Genomic DNA, 26,951 nt, shown 5'->3' on the forward strand with positions numbered 1-26,951 from the left:
TCATCTCTGGAAGCTGTATAAGAGGGTGGGGGGTGTAAACAAGGTAGTGAGAAGCAGGTTTTTTGAATGTAGAGTTGTGAATGATTGGAATGCCTTGCCTGAAAATGTATCTTCAGAGAATTTGAATGTTTTTAAGGCGTGATATGATGATCTGTGTGTATATGATGAAGGGACCTCCTAGATGAGTCTTTGACTCCATGGGGTCTTAAGGTAATAATAATATAATTTGTGGATAGTTTGCGCTTTTTGAATTTGAACTATAACATGATATATTAGTATAGTTTGTTAATATTCTTTATGTAATGTTTGAATAATGGCAGCCACCATAATTTAGTTTGCTTATATGTTATTGCCCAGTCTGCCAACATTTAAGGACTACATTTTATACATCCTACTATGGGATTTTCTGGTATGCAGTGCTTGCAGCATGTTCACATCCCAACAGTTTGAAATGTAGCATATCAGAGAATTCTAAATAAGAATACAAAATTAGAGAGTGTAGTAGGTTTGAAAGATAGTGTCATTTTGGAAGATTGGGAGTGTGAACGTCGAGCAGAGTAGGTTGCTTGGAGAGAGAGGGAGAGATATGCACTGAAGGTAGAAGTGGAACATATGAGTAATGCATTAAGAAGAGTGAAAGAAGACATTAAGAGACTAGAAAGAACAGATATGAAATGAAGGAGAATAGGAGTTAGAGCATTATGGGAATGATAGAAAGAGAGAATAGGAAAAACGGGGGGGGGGGGAGAAGAGAAGATATAACAGGAAGGCAAGTAAGTGGGAGCAGAAGGAGAGATAGTGTCCGAGCAGAGGGAATGAGGGATGCAAGTGAGCAAAGAAGATACACAGTAGTAAGAGATGTGATACATGGAGATTCTGTGATCAGAGGAGTGTGTGCCTGTGGAAACAATAGATGTAAGAGCGTTAATAACGAATAGTATGATAGCCAGAATGTATCAAGTGAGGTTTGGATTATGTGGATGCTTGGAGTGCATTTGAAGACAAAAAGGAACTGTATGCGAGAGGTGGCTTGCATGTGAATGAGGAAGGACACAGACATAGAGAGAGAATATTCTCTGAACAAGTAAGAGTGTAGGTGCAGAGAAACTAGAATTATTAGGACAGATGGTATCAGGTGTGGCCTCTTGTGGGAACACACAGCATAATGCAGAAACCAGTGTAATCTGCCGAGAATAATGATAGATGTAGAAATACTGACAATGCATTGATGTTTCTTTACATTAATGCCAGGAATATCTGAAATAAAGGAATTGATTAGGTGGTGCTGATAGCCACACCCTGTCCAAAAATTATTAAAATCAGTGAGACATGATTTTCAGAAGACGATATATTGAGAGGAATAGAAGTGGCAGGGTATAGTGTATTTCGGCAGGACAGGAAAGGCAGGCATTGGTGGAGTATTATTTATGATAAGTAATGAGTCATGTTCAGAGGGTAACTAATTGTTTTGAGAGCGTATGGCATGAGATGGAAAATTGGGCAAGGCAGGATGTTTAGTGGGGGTGTTGCTATTAACCAGGGAGCATAGAAGATTGTTTAGGCATTTGACCTTGGCAACATAAAATGTCCCATAATGATTGTTATGGGATATTTTAACTACAACAGTAAATTGGGAAGAAGAAACAGCATGTAGTAATAGTAAGGGAATGGAATTTCTAGAATCCTTAAAGGTCAAAGAACATGAAGTTCAAAAGTTTTGGATTTGGTCATAGTATCAGAGGATCTCATTGTAACCAAGATGGCATTTCTAAACCCCAGTATGAGAGAATGACCATGAGGTTTGGACTTGGTAGATGAATAGACATGCAGGAGTATCAGAGAGGTGGAATTTGTGTTTAATTATAAGGCAGGTGATCATAGTAATCTTAAAAATCAACTTGGGGCAGTTCCATGGATGAAGGAATTGGAAGGGCAAGATATCATCAGTGCATAGAAACTGATGAAGAAATATTCAGTGGCAAGTTGTATACCTCAAGTGAAAAAAAGAACACACTTTTTTGGTGTTTTTTTTGAAGTGAATGACAAACAATATCAAAAGGGAAATGCAGATGAACAACAGGTTATGGAAGAGATATAATGAGGGGGGGGGGGTAGAGAGCAGATGCATGAAGAATATGACTCGAGCCAGGAAAGTGACTAGTATGGGAGGTAGAATTTGAATATGAGAAGAGATTGGCCATGAGATCCAGGGAAAATCTTAAAGAATTCTTTTGCTACATGGCCAGTAGGAGGAGGAATAATTGTGGAAGAGTGACATTGTTAGACAAAGATGGGAGTAGATTAACTGATGCAGAAGACATAGTGGAGTTATTTAATGAGCACTTTATTGGGATATTTAATCCTGGAGAGGTATGTTTTAATACTAGTTGGTTGTTGGAGAGGATTCAAGGTTTAGATGTGCAAGAGGAGAGTGTGTTTCAAATACTGATTACTCTGGATGTCAATAAAGAAATGGGACTAAATGAGATTTCATCGTAAATTTTGAGGAAATGTGCTAAAGAACTGACAGCTCTGTCAACTTGGCATTTCAATAAGAGTCTGGCTATGGCAAAGAAGTCTAAGCACTGGATGGAGGGTTAGATAGTGCCATTACATAATGGTACAAGCAAAATGGAAGTGTCAAAATATAGACCAGTTTGTATTTCTTCTGTAACTAACTGAAGTGCAAACTGATAATTAAAAATTTTGGAGAAATTAGTGGAGATTCATATACGGCATTCAGCAGATGAGGGTAATGTTATCTGTGAGAGTTAGGCAATATTTTGATTGCCTTTTATAATCAAGTAACTAGATTGGTTGATGAGGGTGATGAAAGTTCAAAAGGCAAATGCTGCCATTTATTTGGATTTTACAAAAGCATTTGAAGGTGCCACATGATAAGCTGATATTTTAAGTTACAGCACATAGGCTACATGTCAGGTTACTAAATTGGATTGGCTGTCTGATAGATATCGGAAAGTTGTGAATTTGGTATCAAGGAAGCACAATGTTACAAGTGGGGTCCCACAGGGGCTTAGTACTGGGACCTGTATTGTTTAACCTTTATATCAGTGACTTTGTCAATGGATTGCAAGGACATATTCAGTTGTTTGCTGATGATGTGAAGCTGGGAAGGATTATTCAGAAGGATTTGAATAAGCCAGACAGATGGGCAAATGAATTGGGTATTAGTTTAATTCAACTAAATGCGTAGTCTTGAAGTCTGGTATACATTGACAGGAGGCTGCATACTCTGTTTACTTCTGGAAGTTGGAGGAAGTGATAGAGGCAAGGGATCTTAGGGTGGTGATTGGTAGAAACCTGAAGTTCAGAGGATTTATTGCAAAAGTGATGAAGGTAACCCAGAAGTTTGCTGCAATACTGAGGATGCTAGCCCACAGAGATAAAAGAGTTGTGATTCCATTATATATAGCCCTGATCAGACAATACTTGAACTATTATGCTCAGATTTGGTTTCTAGAATTTGAAGGGAAATTAAACTTGGAAAGAATACAGCTGTAGATAGCAAAAATTATATCAGTACTGTACAATGTTAATTATGAGGGTAGACTGAGGGGGAATGTTGACTACAAAGTTTGGTAGATAGGAGGAGAGATGATATGATTGAGACATTTAAACTGTTGAGAGGGTTACAGGGTTGACACTGGGCTGAGGAGTTTTTTCATATGGAAGAACAAGGGTTCATCTCTGAATTTGCAAAAGGAAGTCATGAGCAAGATGTTGAGAATGGTTTCTTTGCATGGAGGGGTGGTTGAACTGTGGAATTCATTACCTACTAGGATGGTGAGAGCATGAGTTCAAGAAGTGGTACGATAGACTTTGTGTTGTCTAGAATGGGTCTCCCACAGTGAGTCTTGTGACTCTATGGAGGTCCTGAATGATGATAATAATATAAAGAATAATAAATCCATACTGTTTCCAAAATGTTGATTCACCATCACCTATTTCTGTATTCTTGCTCTTACTGTCTTTTCCAAATGCTTCTATAGATTTTGATAAGTCAATAGTTAGACCTGTCAGTCTTTGTATCACCCTCATGCAGATAGAATTATCATGTACATTGTTTCCCCTTCTATACTGCTGAAAATAATTAGGGGATATTTTGGTTTTCTTGTAAATTATAAAGTTATAAAAATAATTTTAAAATATAAAACATTTATTTTAAAATATTCTTAATATACAAGAGTGCAGAACATGCAACTGCATACAAAATCATGTTAAGACTTGTTGAAACGTGACTTGTTGCACTCACTTCCACAGTGCATAATTATCACTTCAATTGTAAATTTGTGTCAACTACCACCATTATTTTGTTAAAAATGGCAGAGCAACATGATATCAAGGATTCCATGGCTTGGAGAGCCATTGGTCAATTAGAAGCTGGACAAATGCAGCAAGTTGTTGCTCAAGCATGTCGTGTAGCTCAAAGCATAATTTCGTGACTTTGGAATTGCTTTCTGGAGATGGGAAATGTTCAAAATCGTCTTCATGCCATAGGTTTATATGCTCGAAGACCAATGGTTTACATTTCACTTACTACAAATTACAAAAGAGCTCATAGAAATTGGGCACAGGAACACCACAGCTGGACAAATGAGGATTGGGCATGTGTACTTTTTAGTGACAAGTACAGGTTCAGTCTCCAACTAGATAACCGACGTATCTTAAAAGTGGAACAAGAAATAATCCACAGTTTGTTCATGAAAGACCCCAACATCAAGACGGGAGTTTGATGGTATGGGCTGGAATAAGTATAGGTGGCCATACTGATCTCTGTTTTATCAGAAACGGTTCCTTAACAGCCCAAAGGTATCGCAATGAGATTTTGGAACCTATAGTTCATCCATATGCTACTGCAATTGGCCAAGAATTCATTTTTATAGATGACAATGCTCATCCACACCATGCAAATTTGGTACGAGTGGTTTGAGGAAGAAGGTATTGAACAAATGGACTGGCCTGCCTGTTCACCAGATTGTAATCCCAATCGAACATGCCTGGATGCTTTCGGTAGGTGCATTTCTGCTCGACTAGTGCCACCACGATAGCTTCAAGAGCTCGAAATTGCTCTCACAGAAGAGTGGGGAAATATCCTACAAGAACTGTTTGATCATCTTATCCGGTCCATGCAATCAAGGACTGGATAAGGACCGCTGTTTTGGCTGTTAATGGAGACCATACGCCGTATTAAAAATTAACAAAAGCTTTCTTGACTATTCTTGTTGTTATTCTTGTTAAAATTATTTCACGCTAAAATGTATAATTTGTTAAATTTGTAATAAATATTGATTATTTAAACAATATCTCATCAATTACACCCTATCCATAAGTAAGAAATATTTATTCATGTATAAAGTACCCAATAGGTATAATTATTTGCAGAAATTTATAATTATCCAACAGAAACTAAAATATCTGCTAATTGTTATGAGCAGTGTATGTAATCTTCAGTGTTCTGAGACTCAAGTTATACAGTTTGGTTGAAAGCATAGCCAGTGTTCAGAGGAATACTCTTTTAGCATTTATGCTGATACCCATTACTTCCTGTGACCAAATTCTTATTCGGTTTATGCAGTAGGTGTGGTATCTCATAAAATTAAGTTTCTTCATCCAGTGAAGAGGTAGCATTGGCCTGAATGTTGCACCCACACACACAGGTTGATAGCTCTTATCAAAATGACACTCATTAGTCAAATAGTCTTTTCTGCATCTATCATCCACATATCATCTGCATTCAGTAGAGTTATGCTTTCTTTTAAGCTTACACGGCAATCCAAATGCATTTTTGAAAATTATGGAGACAACTACCGTGTTTGAATAAAAACTTTAGTTTAATATAACTGAAATCTACATTCAACGTTTTGACCTTTATGTCAAGGTTATCTTCTGGAGTATATAACTATACACAGAAAACAAGCTACACTACAATCAAACTGATTTGATACTGACCAACCACTGCAACAATTGTTGGCCTGACCTCTGGTGAAAAAAAAATAAAAAAATAAAATAAAAATTATACATCAACGCTAGAGTCCTATTATTAGTGTTATCTGTTGGTTGTAGAAATACATTGGGCATAACAACAAGTATCTATCTATATACATATATTAACATCATGATTATACTTGTACATTCCAGCCAGTTGGTATGGAATGGTTTCTAATACTAGCTGAAGATTGGCTAGAATCCTGACTTATGCTGGATCTTATATATTAGGTAGGCTGAATGTGTGCCATCCAGATCCTTGGAATTTTCATGCCATCTTTGTTGTTGATATTTGGGTGGTTTATCAGGATTTTGCAGGCTTCTTTAAATTTCCTTTCATACCAGGTTTTTGTGTGGTGTAAAGAGCAGGTGCTTTTCCAGTTGATTTCGTGTAAGGTGTTGAGCACGTGGTCTGAGAGGCCTGCTTCACCTTAATCGTTATATTTAATGTGTCTAATGTGTTCTAAGGGTGTTGATGACTCCATATTTTTGTGATGGGTGATGGTATGAATTAGCATGTATGTATTGGCCAGTGTGTGTCGGTTTTCGGTTTGTTTGTTTTGCCACACGAGGTAACCGGACTGTAGTACGTGGGCAAAAAGGGTTACTTCGTGTGGCAAAACAAATTTTACCTACAGAAAGAAGGTACAGCCATGGACTCACCACTATTCCCCCCCCCCCCCAATTGCTAACTTCTACATGGAAACCTTTGAGCAAAGGGCTCTTGATTCCGCCACGCTAAGACCGACAGTCTGGCTTAGATACGTTGACGACGTGCTCGCGATCTGGCCGCACGGGCGACAAACGCTAAACACATTCTTTAGCCACCTGAACAAACAACACGAATGCATACAATTTACCATCGAAATCGAAAATCAAAATTTGCTCTCGTTCCTAGACACACTAGTCACACGTCTTCCTTCAGGCAGTCTATCCTTCACAGTCTACCGAAAACCGACACACACTGGCCAATACATACATGCTAATTCATACCATCACACATCACAAAAATATGGAGTCATCAACGCCCTTAAAAACAGAGCTACAACAATTTGCTCTAACCAGCAAGCCCTGAAACAAGAACTAAAAATCACCAGCAACACATTCATAAATAATGGCTATATCAAAAATACTATTAATAAAATACTCCATAAAACAACAACAAAAACGAATCTAGATTACAGTAAAACCATAGCCATCCCATACTTTAAAGGATTATCAGAAAAAATCAACAGAATCCTACAACATTATACCTCAATGCAACCTTTGAACCACCCACTAAACTTAAAACCATATTCAACTCCTCTAAGGATCCTCTCCTCCCATTAGCACATCCTGGAGTCTATTGCATCCGCTGCACCTGTAACTTACCGTACATCGGTGAAACAGGATGGACAATCCCTATACGCAAGAAAGAACACATTAGACACATTAAATATAACGATTATGGTGAAGCAGGCCTCTCAGACCACGCGTTCAACACCTTACATGAAATCAACTGGAAAAGCACCTGCTCTTTACACCACACAAAAACCTGGTATGAAAGGAAATTTAAAGAAGCCTGCAAAATCCTGATAAACTACCCAAATATCAACGACAAAGATGTCATGAAAATTCCAAGGATCTGGATGGCAGAATGAAATCAACTGGAAAATTCCAAGGATCTGGATGGCAGAATGAAATCAACTGGAAAAGCACCCGCTCTTTACACCACACAAAAACCTGGTATGAAAGGAAATTTAAAGAAGCCTGCAAAATCCTGATAAACTACCCAAATATCAACGACAAAGATGTCATGAAAATTCCAAGGATCTGGATGGCAGAAAGCCTACCTAATATATAAGATCCAGCATAAGTCAGGACTCTAGCCAATCTTCAGCTAGTATTAGAAACCATTCCATACCAACTGGCTGGAACGTACAAGTATAATCATGATGTTAATATATATATAGATAGATACTTGTTGTTATGCCCAATGTATTTCTACAACCAATAGATAACACTAATAATAGGACTCTAGCATTTGATGTATATACAGGGTGTTCGGGATAAATTTGACATATTTATAATTAATTATATTTTTCCGTAAGTTACATGTATTAACACACACTTCTCTTCATTTAAAAGTTTGGACCCTTCTTCATTCATATACAAGATGTCAGAAAGGATGGATAGCTGGAACCCACCTGAATCATGGAAGAGAATAACTTGTATCATGATTCGTGCCCGCCATCAAAATAAGGATATTACGACTGCTGCCCAATGCTCCCTGAATACAGTAAAAACAATCGGGCATGAACTAGAGACTTGCAATGGTGACTACGAGGATGTAGCAAGAAGAAAGATCCCTAGCAGACGATCTGATTGCGTTCGTACAGCAGAATTCCTTGCAAATCTGCAGGAACAGGTGTTGAAGAACCCTGGCATTGGAATTCGGGCTTTGTTCGTGGAGTTGCTAACTGTAGTCAAGCCCTGGATAACAAGGGTAGCCAATGGTAGGCCGTATGTATGGCAGCAGGATTCGGCCCCTTGCCACACCTCTGGGAAAAGTCAAAAATGGTTGTCTGAAAATTTCTACGACTTCACCAGTCCAAATGTTTGGCCTCCAAACTCCCCAGACCTTAACCCCATGGATTATTTTGTATGGGGCGCAGTTGAAAAAGACACCAATTGCACTTCCAGTAATACAAAAGCCCAGTTAATGGATAAAATTAAAACAGTTTTTGCGGCCCTTCCCAGGGAGACTGTAGCATCAGCTTGTTCGAGGTTCCGAAGCAGAATTGAAGCTGTGATCGATGCTAATGGTGGTTATTTTGAGTAAATCTTGTTGATAGTATCGTAATTAACTCTGCCTGTAATGTTTTTTTGTCAATTCATTAAATTTAATAGATACAAAGAAGATTTTCTTTTTCCTTACGAAACTGTCAAATTTATCCCGAACACCCTGTATATATATATATATTTTTTTTTTTTTCCCACCAGAGGTCAGGCCAACAATTGTTGCAGTGGTTGGTCAGTATCTTTAACAAACCAGTTCGATTGTAGTGTAGCTTGTTTTCTGTGTATAGTTGTATGCTCGAGAAGATAACCTTCACATAAAGGTCGAAGCGTTGAATGTAGATTTTAGTTATATTAAACTAAAGTTTTTATTCAAACACGGCAGTTGTCTCCATAATTTTCAAAAATGCAGTAGAGTTATTCTTTTACATTCATTCTTTCTTTTACTTCCAACATAATGATAGAATTATTTTTATTGTCTTTAGTTTGCATAGTCAGTTTCTTTTTGTACTCAACCTTAGCTTTCTATTTAATACTTGCAAATCTTCTGGCCTGCACATTTTAATTTTCATAACTGACAACAACAGCATCCTTATGCATATGGCATTCCTTCCACATTATCTTTCTCTTAAGAATCTCTTGATTAATAAGATTGCACCATTTCACTCCTAACCTCTTTATTCTTTGAATGCAAGAAACACTGCATATCATTCCCATATGGAACTAAAGCTAGTGTATTTCTCAGTTGGTCATACTTTCCTACATTATAGTTTAGCATATAATAACCTTTTCTGAATGGAACATCCAAATCTTAGCCACTTCTGAGATCTGTACAGCATGATCACAGTCACATCTTTAACTGAAACCCCTTCTGACAATATAATCAGATCTAACACTCTTTGCCCTTGAGCTTCTTTTGTCACATGCTGCTTGAAGAAGTTGTCTTGCAGCAGCTTACAATGTTTAAAACATTTTTCTCATGAGGTTTCACCACTATCCAGTCAATGTTCAAATAATTAGTTGTCGATGAGAATTAATCATTTAGTGTACCCATCAGGTTGATTTGGTAATGCATTTCATCATTGCTAGCAACCACTTTGCTAGGTAAGTATTGCAGTCATAGCTTTCTACACTAAGTGGACTCAAATCATCTGATGTCATTAGTAGCACATCCCCTCTCTCCTTTCTTGTCTTTCTTAAAAATACTTCACCCTTTAAATTTGATACCAGTTCATATATCTACCTCTGAGGCCCAACATATACATTGAGGTAATAAATTCTACTTCTTTGTTCCTGATACTTTTGGCATTCATCTACAGGCACAATGAGTTACCTCCAGGCTTTTTTGTATACTCTCATCTGTAGGCTGTATGACCCAGTTGGACAACTTTCAGATCTCTGTTCATATTTGATTCTTCGCTTATACAGATATCCTTGCACATACCTGTGTTGTAGATTTTGCTTTGTGTGGGGGTTCGATATATTATATGTTAAAGATACCAAGAAATTTTATACTTGGTTTTAATCCTTTTCCCAAGGAAGCTAAACAATATTTTGCATGTGAAATATATTCATGTATGAGCTACTTGTATGTAGTGAAATTTTATACTTGGTTTTAATTCTTTTCCCAAGGAAGCAAAACATTGTTTTGCTTCCTTGGGAAAAGTATATTTTACAGAAAATGAAAATGTATATTTTGCAGAAAAGGATTAAAACCAAGGTTAAAATTTATTGGTATCTTTAAAGTATAATAAACCCAAGGTAAAAAACTTTCTACATATATATATATATATATATATATATAGAAAAGCTAAGTCCTTCAGTTACCAGCCCTAAGAGGATGTTTAATAACGGGGTGAAACCTACAGAGGTTAGGATTAGCTTTTGGATCATGAGCACCCCATTGGTTCTCTGCATTCCTTATAGTCTGGTTTTGGTGGAGGTTTACTATCAGATGTGGCCTTTACTCTAACCTCAGTTTAATTTTATTTACTCCTAAAAGCATTTATAATATGGCTATAACTAGTTATATGTTCTGCTTATAATCTAAATACATCCAAGTTGAACTTCTTACCTGAGATGCATGTGTTAAAAAAAAAAATCATTATTGCACAGTGTAAATCCCTTCTGTGGTCATTCATCGACTTCTTGGCACAACTGAAACATCCTCCTCCTTCTCTGGTAGGCTCCTCTAGCAAGAGGGTTGCAGCAGATGAGCAGCTCTTCTCCATTTCTCTCTGTTTGTGTCCTCCATCATTCTTAAACCAGTCCATTGCACGATGTCATTGAACCACTCTCTAGTTGGTCTTCCACGTCTTCTCTTCCCCTCAGCCTTTCCCTTGATATATAGTTCTTGTCAGGTGTCCCGAAGAACCTCTCAGAAGATGTCTTGCAAATCTGGTCTTTCTTTGCATAATATTCTTGAGCAGTGTTCTTTCCATCCCAACTCTTCTTAAAACTTCTTGATTTGATATTCTCTCTATATAGCTAATCTTTTCTATAACACCACATTTTCAATGCATTAATTCTTTCTCTCTTTCTGAGTGTCCATGACTCACTTCCATAACTTGCAATACTCCAAACTGTTGCTTTAACTATTCCAATTCTAACACCTATTTTAATATTCTTGTTTACTAAAATTCTCTTCATTTCCATAAATGCCGATTTAGCTTTGCCTATTCAGTTTTTAATGCCCAACTCTGAAGTTCCTTTCTCTGAGATCCAGCTACCTAAATATTGAAATCTTTCCACTTCTAAAATCTTTCCTCCACATCTTATCTTTACATTATCTCCTATTTTTCTGCCCATTATCATGGTCTTCTTTGTGTTAATCCTTAGTCCGTACTCTTTACAAGAGTTTTCAATTCTTTGAACAATTTGTTGTAATCCATTTTCACTTTTTGCCATCACCACTACAGCATCCACATATCTTAAGTTATTAATGATTTTTTCCATTTATTTTTATTCCTACTTCTACATCCTCAAATGGCCTCTCTAAGCATCTGTTCACTATAAAGGTTAAAACCTAATGGTGATAACTTGCATCCTTCTCTAACTCCTCTCTCCACTGGGAATTCTCCTGTTTCCTCTCTATTTGCATATACTGACACGGTTTGTGACCAGTATAATCTCTTTAAAATTTCCAAGTCATAAGAGTCAATATTTTCTAGAATGTCAAAAAGCCTTTTATGTTTCACTGTATCAAATGCCTTTTCAAAATCTAGAAATCCACAAATCAACTTTCCACCATGGTTTAGTGCTTTCTCCCCAATAATTCTTAGACAAGTTATACCCTCTCTAATTCCTCTGTTGGTTCCGAATCCATTTCTCATGCATTTCTTTTTCTATTTTATTTGTAATTCTCTCTAAAATTATTTGTCCCAAAATGTTTCTGTGTGAGTTATGACTTATCATTATAAAATTGTTACAGTCTAAAACTCCCATCTGTTTTTGGAATGAGGATAAAAATTGATCTTCTAAACTCCTCTGGTAATTCTTGTCCCTCATAAATTCCGTTAATAATTTGCCATAACACTTCTATACCTTTTTCACCTGTATTCTTTATAAGTTCTATCTGTATACCATCTATTCCAGGGGATTCTCCTTCTTTCATCTTTTGAATTGCTAGATTCAATTCCTCTCTCATAATGTACAGCCTCTGCCCACTATGCTCTTTCATTTGATTTTCTCCTCTTCCTCTGTCTTCATAAAGTTTACTTACATATTCTTCCCATCTCTGTAATATTCTTCTCTTTTTTCTATCAGAATTTCACCTCTTTCATTCTTGACTGCTCCAGTCTTTTTTTATAATGTTTTTATAAACACCTTTTATGTCATTTCTTTCTGCTTTTGCTGTTGTATCTCACATCCAACATGATGGTAATTCCTAGTTCATTAGCCAACCAGGTATAGGCAAATTAAAATTAATCTCAAAGCTCACGTGTCTAAGTATGTAGAATAATAAGAAAAATAAGTCTATTTTTTCTATTTCTTTTTTTCTATTTTTTGTAGAGTATCCAGGACATAATCAGAAAGGCATGATTTATTGTCATTTATGTTCCTTTATCCAGATATTAATTGTGCATCCAGTTTCACCTATATAAAGTAGGTTACAGGTGCATTGAATATGGAAGTGGGTTTTAATTTTCATTTTCAGTTGTGAATTGTTTGTGACGTTCGTACAGGTTGCAACTGAGGAAGCTGTTTAAAGTAAAGAAATCTAGAGCATGTTACGCAGAAGCTTCCATATAAAAGTTGGTGGCCAGTGGAGATAAAGGCAAGCCAATATAGCTATATCTTCTTTTTGTAGGTAAAAAATATTTTGCCAAATAAAATAACCAGAACATAGTTTATGGGAAAGAGGACTGTAATATTGGGTGGAAATTTGTCCTGTAGAATGTCATTGGTGCATTCATGAAAAAGGCATATATCAAAATATAATGCATCAAAACCGAGTAATGAATGACTTATATCATGTGTGATGTTGAAAGTTTATTTTTCACTTGGTTAGAGTATAATAAATTTAGTTTAATCCTTTATCCAAGTGTGAGCAAACAAAGTTTGCGCCTGAAAGTATCTAACCAAGTGGTACATAAACCAACATCTTGCAAAGGTGGAGCAAGCTATTGATGTTGAAAGTTTATTTTTCACTTGGTTAGAGTATAATAAATTTAGTTTAATCCTTTATCCAAGTGTGAACAAACAAAGTTTGTGCCTGAAAGTATCTAACCAAGTGAAAAATAAACTTTCAACATCTTTCTATAAATCCAGAGTAATTTATTAAAAAAGGGTGGCACACCATTTGGCAACTCCTATAGGTAGAGATATAATAAAGGTCGAAACTAGTCTGGGTAGTGGCCCTTCCCTTAATGCATAATATTAGACATATCCGCAAGGAGATGTGTTTTGCATTATGGGAGATACTGAGATAGGAGTGTTGGTAGCTTGCTCCACCTTTGCAAGGAGTGCCCTGGTGTTGTACCACCTTACCCCAGTCCTGAAGATACTTTCAGGTGCAAACTTTGTTTGCTCACACTTGGATAAAGGATTAAACTAAATTTATTATATATCATGTGTGATGTTTTTAATTTTGTTGCATTTTGATAAAAAAATTCATTTTATCAAAATGAATTTTTTTATATAGGAGGGGAATGACATACCAAATCCATGAGAGTGTTGAAGTTAGTTTCTTGGCTAGGTTATGTTAAATTATTGATTAGACGACCATTTTCTCTGGCCATCTAAGAATAGGATATAGCTCTGATGTAGGTTTTTTTTTTTTTTCACTATTCATTAGAAGTCAGGATAGATAAAATAACAGTTGATCAGAGTATTGTCATTTTGACTTACTGTTTCATTTGTAATGTAACTTATCTTTGTATGTATATTTGTATATTCTAGATGGTGATCTTAATATGAATGTCAGGAAATTCAAATAATATTCTTAACACAGCTCAAATTTTTATCAAAATGAATTTGGTAATTATTGTTTTACACTAGTGATATTATATAAAAGAATCAGTTATCTTTTCATGCAGAGCATCAGTTGGTTTGTTCTGTTCCACCCCTGGCATTGCCTTATCAAGGGCTGTTCCTCGCAAAGTGGCTTCTTATATGCTCTTAACAGGACACAGTATTAGCTCTATGGGTAATAATTTATTTATGTTTAGAATATAGTGTTCATTTAATCTTTTTTTTTTTTTTTTAAGTGGAATTGATGGAAAAAGAAAGAATAAGTTTAATTATTTTCATTTATTGTATATGTAAATTTATTATTCATTTTCTTAAAAGACCTCTTATGAAGTGTGTGTTAAGGATAAAGTGCTGGGAGGACATCATGTTGGAGGTTTAATGGAACATTTACAGTGCTAGGAAAGGATTAAAAACTAATTCTAATGCTTCCAATATTTCATCTCAGTCACTGAGACATCTTCAGGGATTACAAATAACTTGTAACACATACACACAAAGACAACACAACACTCAATTAAACATGTGGGTGACTCTTAAAGTCCTATCTAGGTGGTGAATACCTCTATGTGTATTTGTAGGTGGCCTAGGTTGTAGAGTGGGACCTCTGACAATTATTGTTTCCCAAATTTTGGGAAGTTTTATGTATTTAAATTGGGTTGATTTCTGAGTGCTGCTGCAGATTCTAAAAATAGTCTTTCCTTTTTAAATTTACTATGGTGAGCATGATGGTTTTCTTCCAGGAGATGCAATGGGTTGTATCCAATACATGGTCTGCAAGGCCAGATTGACCAGTCATGATTTCAGATGTACAATTTATATGCTTATGGATGGTTGCTGATCTAATTGCCTGTCTGAAGAAAGCTAAATTGCAGGAACAGGTTACTTTATATACTCCAGGCACTGGATGAAGGAGCTGATCTATAAGTGAATGGATATACTAGATCATGATCCCACAAAAATGCAAGTTAAATAAATACTTAAAAACTTATCTTCCTTGCCTCTGGACATTACAAAAAACTCAAGCCCTTTGGTTGTTGTCCCCACCGAATATATAGTTTACCTGGAATCCACAAACATAATCCCCCCCCCCCCCAAGATGTATAATAGATGCCACTGATGCTCTATGCTACAAATTGTCAAAACAGCTGGCTCTTACTCCCCCCCCCCCTCACAACTGGGCTTATCACTTCCTATATAAAAAATTCTACCCAATTTAAAACTTGATTGAAAATCTAACTTTAAATAATACAGATATATTGGTAAGCTTTGACATAACTTTGCTATTTACCAATACTACCTTAAATGACACCTTTAATACTCTTAGAAAACGTTTTTTCCTTCCAATATCTTAGATCTCTTTTCCTTTGCCATCAATTCTGATTATTTTTCTTGGAAGAACAAAATTTACAAAGAGATAGATAGATAGAACCACTATGTGTTCCCTCCTTTCATCCACCCTTTCTTGCAAATTTTTACATGGAAAATTTTGAAAAATGAGCCATAGACTCTGCTCCTTTCAAACCTTCTATCTGCCTAAGATACGTAAATGTGTTCTCTGTTTGGTTTCATGGCCCAGACACATTAGACTCCTTTCTCAGTCACCTCAATAGTCTCCATCCAAGAATCCAGTTTACAATGGAAAAGGAAAATAACAATAGTATTAGTCTTCCCTTTTTTAAGTTTCTCTCTTAAATGCCTTCCTAATGGTAACCTTTCTTTCGTTGTATATAGAAAACCCACTCACACAGGTGAATGAATTTGTGAATGTATCTGCACAGGCATATATATTCACAAACTTTCCCACCACTACCTCTCAACAATATTGCATTATTAAAACTAACCAATATACCCTATCATCTTTGTTCCAGTGCAAGTGAAAGCACTCTTTCAACCGAACTCAACCACATACACAACACCTTCCTTTCCAATGGCTACGGTAATTACAAAATTAAAAAAAAAATAATCAGTTCATCCCACATTCCTAGGCCATTCATTCAGAGTTATTTCGGAAATGCCATCACCATCCCCCTACATCCTTGGCACATCAGAAAAAATAGGTCAGTCGTTAATAAAGTACAATCTCTACATAGCACAAGTCCCATCGGAAATTTGCTATCCTTATCCATTCCACCAAACATCCTCCTTCCTCTTTCAGAGCCTGGGGGTATATAAAGTAACCAGTTCCTGTAAGTAGACATATTTCAAACAGACTGGTAGCTCAGGTGACTATCCATTTAGAAGAACACAAATCACACATCTGCAATCACAAGTATGGTCAATCGCCATGCATACCATGTATTGAATACAACCCAGATAATCTCCTGGAAGAAAACCACCATGCTCCACCGTAGTAATATTTAAAAAGGAAAGACTGCTTTTAGAATCTGCAGTGGCACTCAGAAATCACCTTAATTTAAATAAATACAAATGCATAAAACTTCCCAAAATTTGCAAAACGATAATTGTCAGAGGGCACATCACCTAGATGTGTGTTTAAAAGAGTTATTTGTAATTCCTGAAGATGTCTTGGTGACTGACACGAAATATTGGAAGCATTAAAATTAGTTGTTCAACTAATGAGTGCCCATTTTGTTAAAAGCTATCAACCTGGTGTATGCGACATTAAGCTCACTGCTTACTATTCGCTGCATGAAGAACTTCAGGTGTATGAGGATGAGTTATTAGAGCTGTTGCACAAACTGAATAAGAATTCAGCAATAGGGACTCATCGGATATTAGCATATGTACTAAAAGAGTGTTCAGCTGAACTGGCTATTATTTTGACCATGCTGTTTAATATGAGTCTCAGAACAGGGAAGATTCTGCAGGAATGGAAGTAACCTATGGTAATTCCATTGCACAATGGTGGTGCAAAGACCGATGTATCCAATTATCGGCCAATTAGTATCTCAGGAGTGGTGGTGAAGATTTTGGAAAAATTGGTTAGGGCTTGCATTCAGAAATGGGTTGACAGTGAATCTACTTTGCAATGAACAATATGGGTTTACTAAGGGAACATCATGTTTTAGCAACTTGCTCATATTCTATAACAATGTTGCGATTGAACTAGACAAGGGGAATAGATACACTATGATACTTTTGGATTTTGCTAAGGCTTTTGACAGAATACAGTGCAGTAGACTTTTGCATAATTTGGAGAATATGGGTTTGGGTTATTAAAGAATATTAGCATGGATAAGAGGATGGCTGACTGACAGATTGGATAAGGGATGACTCCTCCCTGAGTTTGAGTATATTGATCTTATCAGGATGAGGATCATGCCCTGTCTACTCGAGCCTGCACAGCTCGATGGGGTAGTAACGACTCAAACCATAGGGCTGACTGCCACTACAGTGAAACATTGTCTCATATAGCCCAGTGTTGCTTCCGCACCCATGGGGTCCGTGTGCGGAGGCATGACACCGTGGTCTCCATTCTGAACAACCGCTTTAAGAACAAAGATTGGGAGACCACGGTGGAACCACATTATAGGACCTCCGTGGGTTTGCGTAAGCCAGACTTAGTGATTAAAAGAGATGGTGACGTTTGGGTAGTTGATGTCCAGGTAGTAGAAACAGGGTGCCTTATAGCCATAATAATAAGGTAAACTGTTACAAGAATAACCAAGATCTAGTTAGTAAGATACGGGAGGAGCATGAGACAACTCCGAGGTTTACCAGCGATCCCATCTCTTTACATGGCGTATGGAGTGCAGATAAGGACTTAAAACAACTTGGGCTTACATAGAAGGATATAAAAGTTCTTTCCTTGAGGGCCTTGCAGGGCACAGTGGTGGCATGGCATTGCCACCAGAGAACGATAACTAGAGCAGGCATAGGGTAAAACACTTGTAAAGGCTTAGGCCTATATCAAGTCTGGACCTGATGTAAGGGTAGTACTGCCCATAACTGGTACAAAGATCAATAAAAATAAATAAATAAATAAAAAAAAATAACAAGTGTACCACAAGGATCAGTGCTTGGTCCACTGTTATTTAATCTGTACATTAATGATATTGGGAAGGATTTGACTAGCAACATACAGCTATTTGCTGATGATGCAAAGATAAGTAATAGACCAAGAACCAGTAATAGAAAAAATTAAAAAATATAAACATAAATGGATGGAACACGTTCAAAGAATGAAAACAGAAAGATTACCAAAACAAGCCTTAAAGTACAGGCCATTAGGAAAAAGAAAACCAGGACGTCCTCTTAAACGATTCAACCATGAACAGGCCATGCTAGGCCTAAATCCTTGATACGTATGATGATGATGCAAAGATAAGTAGGATAATCAGGAATGCTGCTAATATGCAATACTTGCAGAATGATTTGAATAGGCTGGAATTGTGGGCATGAGAAAATGAGTGTCAGTTCAATGTCAGTAAATGTAAAGTTATGCACTTTGCTTTGATTAAATATCCAATGTTGTATTATATTGGTGGGATTATGCTAGAAGAAACTGATGAGACTAGGGATCTTGGAGTGTTAGTAGATATGAAGTTGAAGTTCAGGGGCAGTGTAGAAAAGATTGCAAATACAACTCAAAAGATAATTGCAATGCTGAAACGAACGTTCACATGTAAAGAGAAGAATGTCATTTTGCCTCTTTACAAGGCCTTGATAAGACCTGACTTGGACTATTGTGCACAGGTCTGGTCTCCTTGTTTCTGTTATGATTCTGATATATTGGAGAGAGTACAAAGGAGAGTGTTAAAAATAATATCAGGATTAGGAATACTGATTATGATGACAGATTGAGAATTTGTAGACTGCAGACAGGAGAAAGAGGGGGTGATATGATTGAGACTTTCAAACTTCTGAAAGGGTCATATAAGATATCAGTTGATGGAATTTTTCAATTTATTGAGGGTGGAGAAAGGATAACAGGGCATCCTTGAAATGAATGAATGCCGCTAAGAAAGGGGTAAGGGCTAGATTTTTCTCTCATAGGGTGGTGCGTGATTGGAATGGATTGCCATTGGATGTTATGAGTGCAAGGAATGTGAATGAATTCAAGAATAAGTATGTAGCTAGTGCGTGTGGCCTTCCTCTATGAGTTTCTGACTTCCTGGAGATCTCTCTTAATAATAATTAGTTTTTAATCCTTTCCTAGTGCTCTAAATATTCCATTAAACCTTCAACATGGAGTCTAATGAATTCAAAACTAATCTCTGAAGCATTTTGCAAACTCCAGTGTGTTATTCAGTGGAAAAGATTACTTTCTCTATTATTTTTGAGAGGATTGAGATTATGGCGATTGTCAATAGTTGGACAACAAACAAAATTTTCTCCCTCTCTCTCTCTCTTTTTTTTTTTTTTTTTTTTTTTTTTTAGGAATAGGTTGGATATGTGTTTTATTCTGTATATTGAAGTAATTGTTAGCCAAGTACAAAAGATTGCAGAGAATGAACGACAGGTGCTTTCTCTAGAGCACAAGATTAGAGAGAGAGATGTCATTGGAACCAATAGATCTGAAGTAGAATGTGCATTGAAACATAATGGGAAAGCTTAACAAAACAAGTATTTAATGTCAAAATAGCAGAAAAAAAAAGTTCTAGAGGAGAAGGATCTAGATCTTGGTCAATTGATGTAATTAGCAGTGTCTTAAGAAGAATGAAATGAGATTTGACAGTATTGGATGGAGACTTGGATTAATTAATTTGGAAGCAAACTATTGCACTTGAGTGTACTTTTCAGGTACACTCAAGGTACTTTTCAAGTAATTGATGATAAATATTTGGCCAGCTGAGGTTATCATAATTTTTTTTTTTTTCGCTAATAAAAATATTACAAAAATAAAATCTTCAGAAATTTGAAATTTAACTCAGAAATAAAAAACTGGAAAGATGGAAGAAAGTACTGGAAGAGAGAGAGGTATGAGACTGAGTAAGACAGATTATATGTGTTGCAAAGTGGATGGCAGCCAGGAGACGGAACTGGAAGGAGATGTGATCAAGAAGGTTAGGGACTTCGGATACTTAGGTTCAACAGTGAAAGAGGATGGAGAGGCTGAGAAGGAAGCAAGATGGAGGAACTGGAGAGAGAGAGAGATGGCTGGAGTGCTATGTGATAAGAGGGTGCCGATCAGTCTAAAAGGCAAAATCTACAGGACTGTAGTGAGACCAGCTATGACGTATGCTATGGAAACTGTAGCCCTGAGGAAAAATAACATCAGCAGGATGGAGGTAGTGGAGATGAGAATGCTTAGTTGGATGTGCGGTGCAACCTGAAAGGATCATTTGAGAAATGACTATATAAGGGGAACAGGGAAAGTTACGAACTTAGGAACAAAGATACAGGAGGCAAAGTTGAGATGGTTTGGTCGTGATGAGGAGGGAGGATGAGTGTGTAAGAAGAAATGTCATGTAGATGGATGTGCAGAGGAGGAGGAAACACGGGCAGCCAAAGAAGAGATGGAGGGAACTGGTGGAGGAGGACTTGAGGATGAAGAACTTGAATGTGGTTGCAGCCCAAGACAAGAGGATGTCGAAGAGACTCACTAAAAACAGTGACCCTACTTAATTGAGACAAGCTGCAGAAGAAAAAGTTAAAGAATATGCCACTGTCAACATAAGTACAACTATATAGTTGTACAACTAAAAAAATAAGACTTATTCAATACAATACACGGAAACCCAACTGGTTAAAATAAAAACAGAAAAACTTTCAATTTATCATCATCATTTCAGGAGGTTTACAGTATATTATGATAGTACTATGTGAAAACATCATGATTAACTTCTTGTCAATAGTTGTCCTCCAAATTACCCTGTTACCTGTTATCCATCAGGACTCGAATATTATCAGATTTTATACTTTTGTCTTCTAAGGCACTTTTTAACAATATAACTCTACTTATATCTTCGTTCTCCTCTGGGTCGTTACCTGTCATCCAAACATCAAGCACTGTCTTGCTAACCTTTCCTCTCATGTGTTTAATTCACCATACCACCTGAGATTGTCTCTGCTGACACATTCTGCAATACTAACGATGTTAAGATCTTTTCTAATATCCTCATTTTTAATATGATACTGCCACTGATGCCATTAGTTCACTTCTAATTTTTCTCGGAACTCTCAAATCTGTTCTCTCCAGTTTTCAAGTGATTTATTTTTAACCAGCACTCAGATACAGCTAGTTTCGTGTTTTGACTAATTTCTCTCTTTTATTCTGTATAAATTTCTTCAGTTGACTTCCTACCATACCAGTTTGGCTAATTCTGCAGTCTATTTCCATATGTAATTTGGAAATTACATATGAAAATTGTGGCTAAATAGCTGAAATCTTTTACTTGTTGTATAGGTTCTCCATTCAGAATGCAGTTCATAGTTTCAATGTTTCTGCCCATTTTGATGTCTTTGTCTTTTTATTGCAGATTTTCATACAAAATTTACTACAGCAATTATTCAGTTTAGTAAGGAATCTTGCACATTTCCACTGGATTTATTTAACAAATTATATCTGCTTAAAGTAATGAGCTGAGATTAATATACAGTCGGGTCTTTTTTTTATGCAGTAGATACGTTCCACAGAAAACTGCATATAAAAAATCGCACAGAAAAAAAACCTAACTTATGTTGAAAAATTAGGGATACGTTCCATACTTTTCTAAAACCACATAAAACTGACGCAATGAATTAAAATAAACCTAAAATCGCATAAAAAAAGTTTATGAAATTCAGGAAAATAAGAATGCCTAAGTTTGTTTTAAAGCTTTATTCATTTAATTTTATTGAAAAGTAATTTTTTTTTTTTTTTTTTTTTTTTTTTTTTTTTTTTTTTTTACATTTTGTCATCAAAATTATCGTCGCTATTAGACAATATTTTGCAACATTTGCGAACTGGTGCGAAATCAGTTTCATCACCAGAAGAGATAGTCAGCGCATCAGACCTGTATGGTAAAAGCAATGGTTCTTCACAAACAAAATTAGCTTCACCCTTGTTCGGTGGTGATTTTTTTCTTCTGACAATGTAATATTATTATTATTATTATTATTACGGGCAACCTCCAAGGAGTCAACAGACTCATTGAAGGAGGCCCTAACATCATGTCAAAAACAGCTATTCATCTTTCACACAGTATCTATCATACCTCGCCTTAAACTCATTCACGGTCATAGCACCCACAACAGACTCTGGCAGCTTATTCCACTCATTTACCATTCTCCAAGTAAAGAACCTAGCTCTAACACCCCTGTTAACCACATTTTTGCCCAGCTTCCATGCATGGCCCCTAGTCCTCCCACTGCCAGCCCTATTCTCAGAAATATATTCTGGATTAATCTTATAGAAACCCTTCAGTAATTTGAATGTCTCAATCATATCACCCCTTTTCCACCTATCTACCAATTTTTGCAACCCACAAATCTTCAATCTGTTCTCATAAGGTTCATTCCACAGACCCCACCATCTTGGTCACTGGTCTCTGGATCCTCTCCACTTCCTCCCCATCACGAAGAAACCCTGGCGCCCATATCTGGGCACAGTAGTCCAGATGAGGTCTTATCAGGGCTCGATATAGAGGAACAATAACTTGTTTGTGTCTGCTCGTTAAAGTATTTTTCAGTAACCAAGTGATTTGATGATCTGTTTTAGCCACTTTTGCAATGTGCCCCCTAAACTTCAACTCCCTATCCACCAACACTCCCAAATCCCTGGCCTCATCAATCTCCTGGAGTACGGTTCCACCAATGTGATATACTGCTGCTAATCTTTTCACTCCAAAATGCATAACCTTACACTTTGCCACATTAAATTGACATCCATTTTCCTTAGCCCAGTCCTCCAAACTATCCAAATCATCCTGCAAAATTTTGACATCCTGTGCACTCACAATTGCTCTACCCAACTTTACATCATCAGCAAACAAGTGAACACTTCCTCTCAGATCCTTTCTTATATCATTAATGAACAAATTGAAAAGTAGTGGTCCAAGAACAGAACCCTGCGGCACACCACTAGTCACAAGCCGTCTTTTGGACTCCACTCCTGAATAAACCACTCTCTGGTATCTCTCCATCAACCACCCTCCTATTCATCTCACCAACCCTATATCCATCCCCATCTGCTCCAGTTTACTGATTAGAGTTCCATGTGGTATCCTGTCAAAGGCCTTGGCAAGGTCCAGTAGAATCACTGGAAACCCATTACCCTTATCCAGTTCAGTCATTACTGTGTTATAAAACATGAGCAAATTACTGAGGCATGATCTACCCTTCACAAAACCATGTTGTCCCCCATACAGTATCCCATTTTTATCTATCCAATCCTGTATTCTTCTCTTGATTAGTTTCTCCAAGACCTCGATTCCTGATATACTAATCGGTTGGTAATTTACAACAGCAGGCTTGGAACCTCCTTTATGCAGTGGAACTATTTTCCCCTCTTTCCACCCCCTCGGGACTAACCCAGACCCAAGACTCAGATTAAGCAAAATGGTCAAGGCCACTGACAATTCTTTAGCTGCTTCACGTACAACACGAGCTGGTATACCATCCAATCCCACAGATGTATTGACATTGAGGTTTTCTAACAGACTATTCACCTCCTTTTCGTTCACCACAATTCCTGTATAATCTCTTGGTTCATTCATTTTTGCAATGTTACCACCTGGATGATATACTCTTGCAAAGTGTTTGCTCAGTAATTCAACTATATCAACTGATTCAGTTACCTCCCTACCATCGGCATTCTTTAAAATCATTCTGCCATATACATTTTTTCTTCTACTTGCAACATATCGAAAAAACTGTTTAGGATTGTTTCTTTTAAGGTTACACGGTGATCAGCATTCATATTAATTAAATTAGGGAAACAAAACACACGTGTTAAAAAGATTATTTTACTGATTAGAAATAAAATATTTTATTTGTAATCAGTAAAATAATCTTTTTAACACGTGTGTTTTGTTTCCCTAATTTAATTAATATGAATGTTTAGGATTGTCTTTAGCCTGCATGGCCAATGTTCTTTCGTAATCCTTTTTTGCTTTTCTTACCACACTCGTTACCCTTCTGGCCCGCGCTTTATACTGTTCATGTGTCTGCCGGTCACCTTTTTCCTTAAATTCCCTCCATAGTTGTTTCTTTTTTTGCAGCTCAAGTTTAATGGTGTTATTCATCCATTTAACTCCTACTTGATTTATTATTCGGACTCTAGATCAGCCATTGCTTCATGCAAACACTTCTTAACCGCCTCCCATGCACTGTCAACTTCTAGCCCTTGTAGTTTTACATGCCGCGGCACTGTACCAATCAATCTCCTAAGCTTGTCATACTTACCAGCCTGATAATTCCACATGTACCCTGTCTTAATTGTAAATTCCACACCTTTAGCCACCTCCCAAGTCAAGACCCTATGATCGCTCTCACCAATTGGTGGTAATATTCGTTACAGCCAAATTGTCAGATGCAATTACTAGATCAAGCACTCTCTGACCCCCTAGTATTTTCCATTACATGCTGTCGCAGATACCCTTGATAACCGCATAAAATCCAATTCCTTCCTCCCGTGTGTCCTCTCCTCCTTCCAATCAATGTTACCATAGTTGAAATCTCCCATAATAATTACCCTCCTTCCACTCATTTCTTCTATTTGCTTATGCATACTATCTCCACCATCTATTCCATCACCTGGTCTATAGCAGCACCCAACTGTATATTTTGTTCTGCTAGTTTCAATCTCACACCAAATAGCCTCAAATGTGCTTTTTTCTCTATCATGCGGTTCCACTTCTATTCTCCTCTGCTGTAGCTCATCCGCTATCATCAATAACACACCTTCCCCCATTTTATTCTCCCTGTCTCTCCTGAACACACCATACCCCTCACGTTCAATCCCACTAGCTGTGTCATCTTCTGTCAGCCATGTTTCACTAATGCCAATAACCTGTGGTCTGGAAGTGCCAACCAAGGCCAAAAATTCTTCCTTCTTGTTCCTAATACTTCTGGCATTTGTATACATGAACTGAAGAAGCCGATTTGTCCCATCCCTGTTTTGACGCCTTATACTAACTATCCCATTCTGATTTGTGGTCTTTCCTACTCGCTTGGGCATATTACACACATTCACACACTCAACTGTCTCCCTAAAATCTGCATATCTACTCCCCCCCCCCCATAACTCTAGTTTCCCTGGTTCTGTACGTTCACTTCTACCACATTCGACAACACCTTTTCAAGTCAACGCACACCAAATCCATTCAAATGTAATCCATCCATTTTATATAAATCCTTTCACCCATCGAACTCATTCCACACCACTCATCAAACATAATTCACACATAAAGTCATTAGCAATTATGACCCTCCTTCTATACTCTTCACTGTCATGCTGTGGCAACAGACTCACCATCCTAACTCTCTCGCTCTTTTCTTTTGCTACCTCAAGCAATTCTTCACATCTTTACTCATAGCCTTTTTGTTTCTTTTCAAATCATTTGTACCCGCTACCACTATCAGTTCCTTCACCTGCTGTTTTTGCATTCTAATTGACTCGCTTACATTTTTTATGGTCGCACTGGGTCAGTACGATTTTGTTAAACTCTCAACTAACACACCTCTTACTAGGGAATCTCCATACAACACACGCTCTTTCATTTTGTTTACACTCACTATCATACCCTTATTTTTTCTATCATACTTTTGCCGATTATTAGTCGGTATGCTTGTTAAAGATTTTTGCCAACGTTCCAGTTGCTGGTTTAATCCATGTATCGCTCCGCGTAATAGAGCTATTTCACTCATTGCGTCAGTGTCATCATTTTTATTTTCTGATGATTCATTCAATCGTTCTGTATGGTTAACTTCATTCTCTCTTACAACGCCACTCTCACAGCTATCAGGTACTACCTCGCAAATATCCTCATTCATACCTCTAATATCGCTGTTATCTAGATTCTCACTTTCGACAATGTTATCACTCACACGACTTGAAACACTTTAAATCCTCACATTCTTTACACTTTTTGCACACATTCACTCCACAATCGTTGTTTAACCAGACTCTAACCGCTCTCCTTGATGCATACATTTCGCTAACGGTACACTGAATCAAGTCTTTTAAGTTAAGATTTTCAGACAAAAATAGTGACCTGGATGCCATCTTTGTATTCCTCTTTATGGGAGCCATGTGCACAGATAAACGATCTATCAATTTACTATTAAAATACTCAAAAAAACACACAAAAATCACCCAGACACGTTAAAATACTAAAAGTAAACAATACTATGTAAATACTATGCAAATTCATCAATTTTTACTCAAAATATCACTTATCTGGTCAGGAGCTATCATCAGACACTACCCAAGAGATATAAGAATTCTCTCAGTTTAATCAGTGATTAAACTTTGCGATGATGATTTTACTAATTTTTTATATAGCTCGTGATATCCAGTCATACAGTTCTTCAGCTCATGTTGGAATTTAAAGGATCGTTCAGAATTTGTGTCATTAATAAGAAAATGATTTTCCAATTTATTGCACACTTCAAGACCTTCTTGAATTATAGCACAATTGGAAGAACGACAGTACAATTGCGCCCTTCGATTGGAATCGGCCAAAGTTCGATTCTCATCGCGACGGGAGGAATCTTTATCTGGACAATTTCAACGAAAGGTGAGTTAGCTGATCTCTTACGGAGGTAGCAGGGTTTTTCATCCCGCATACAGACAAATCGGCCCTTCAGAA

The 26,951-nt window shown here is 37.0% G+C and overlaps 1 protein-coding gene across 2 annotated transcripts in view; it reads left to right on the forward strand.

Annotated features, from left to right (window-relative positions):
* The window catches only part of LOC150094612 (enoyl-CoA hydratase domain-containing protein 3, mitochondrial-like), a 228,699-nt gene that overhangs the window by 154,656 nt on the left and 47,092 nt on the right, over positions 1 to 26,951 (forward strand). For both annotated transcript variants that reach the window (XM_090411285.1, XM_090411284.1), the window contains exon 6: positions 14,322 to 14,431. In XM_090411285.1, the coding sequence (XP_090267411.1) occupies positions 14,322 to 14,431 (110 nt within the window). The remainder of the gene's footprint in view (positions 1 to 14,321; positions 14,432 to 26,951) is intronic.

This window comes from Typopeltis vanoorti, chromosome 21 (genome assembly GCF_054136105.1).
Source record: "Typopeltis vanoorti isolate ZY-2024b chromosome 21, IOZ_Tvanoo_1.0, whole genome shotgun sequence".
In the NCBI taxonomy this organism is placed as follows: domain Eukaryota; kingdom Metazoa; phylum Arthropoda; class Arachnida; order Uropygi; family Thelyphonidae; genus Typopeltis; species Typopeltis vanoorti.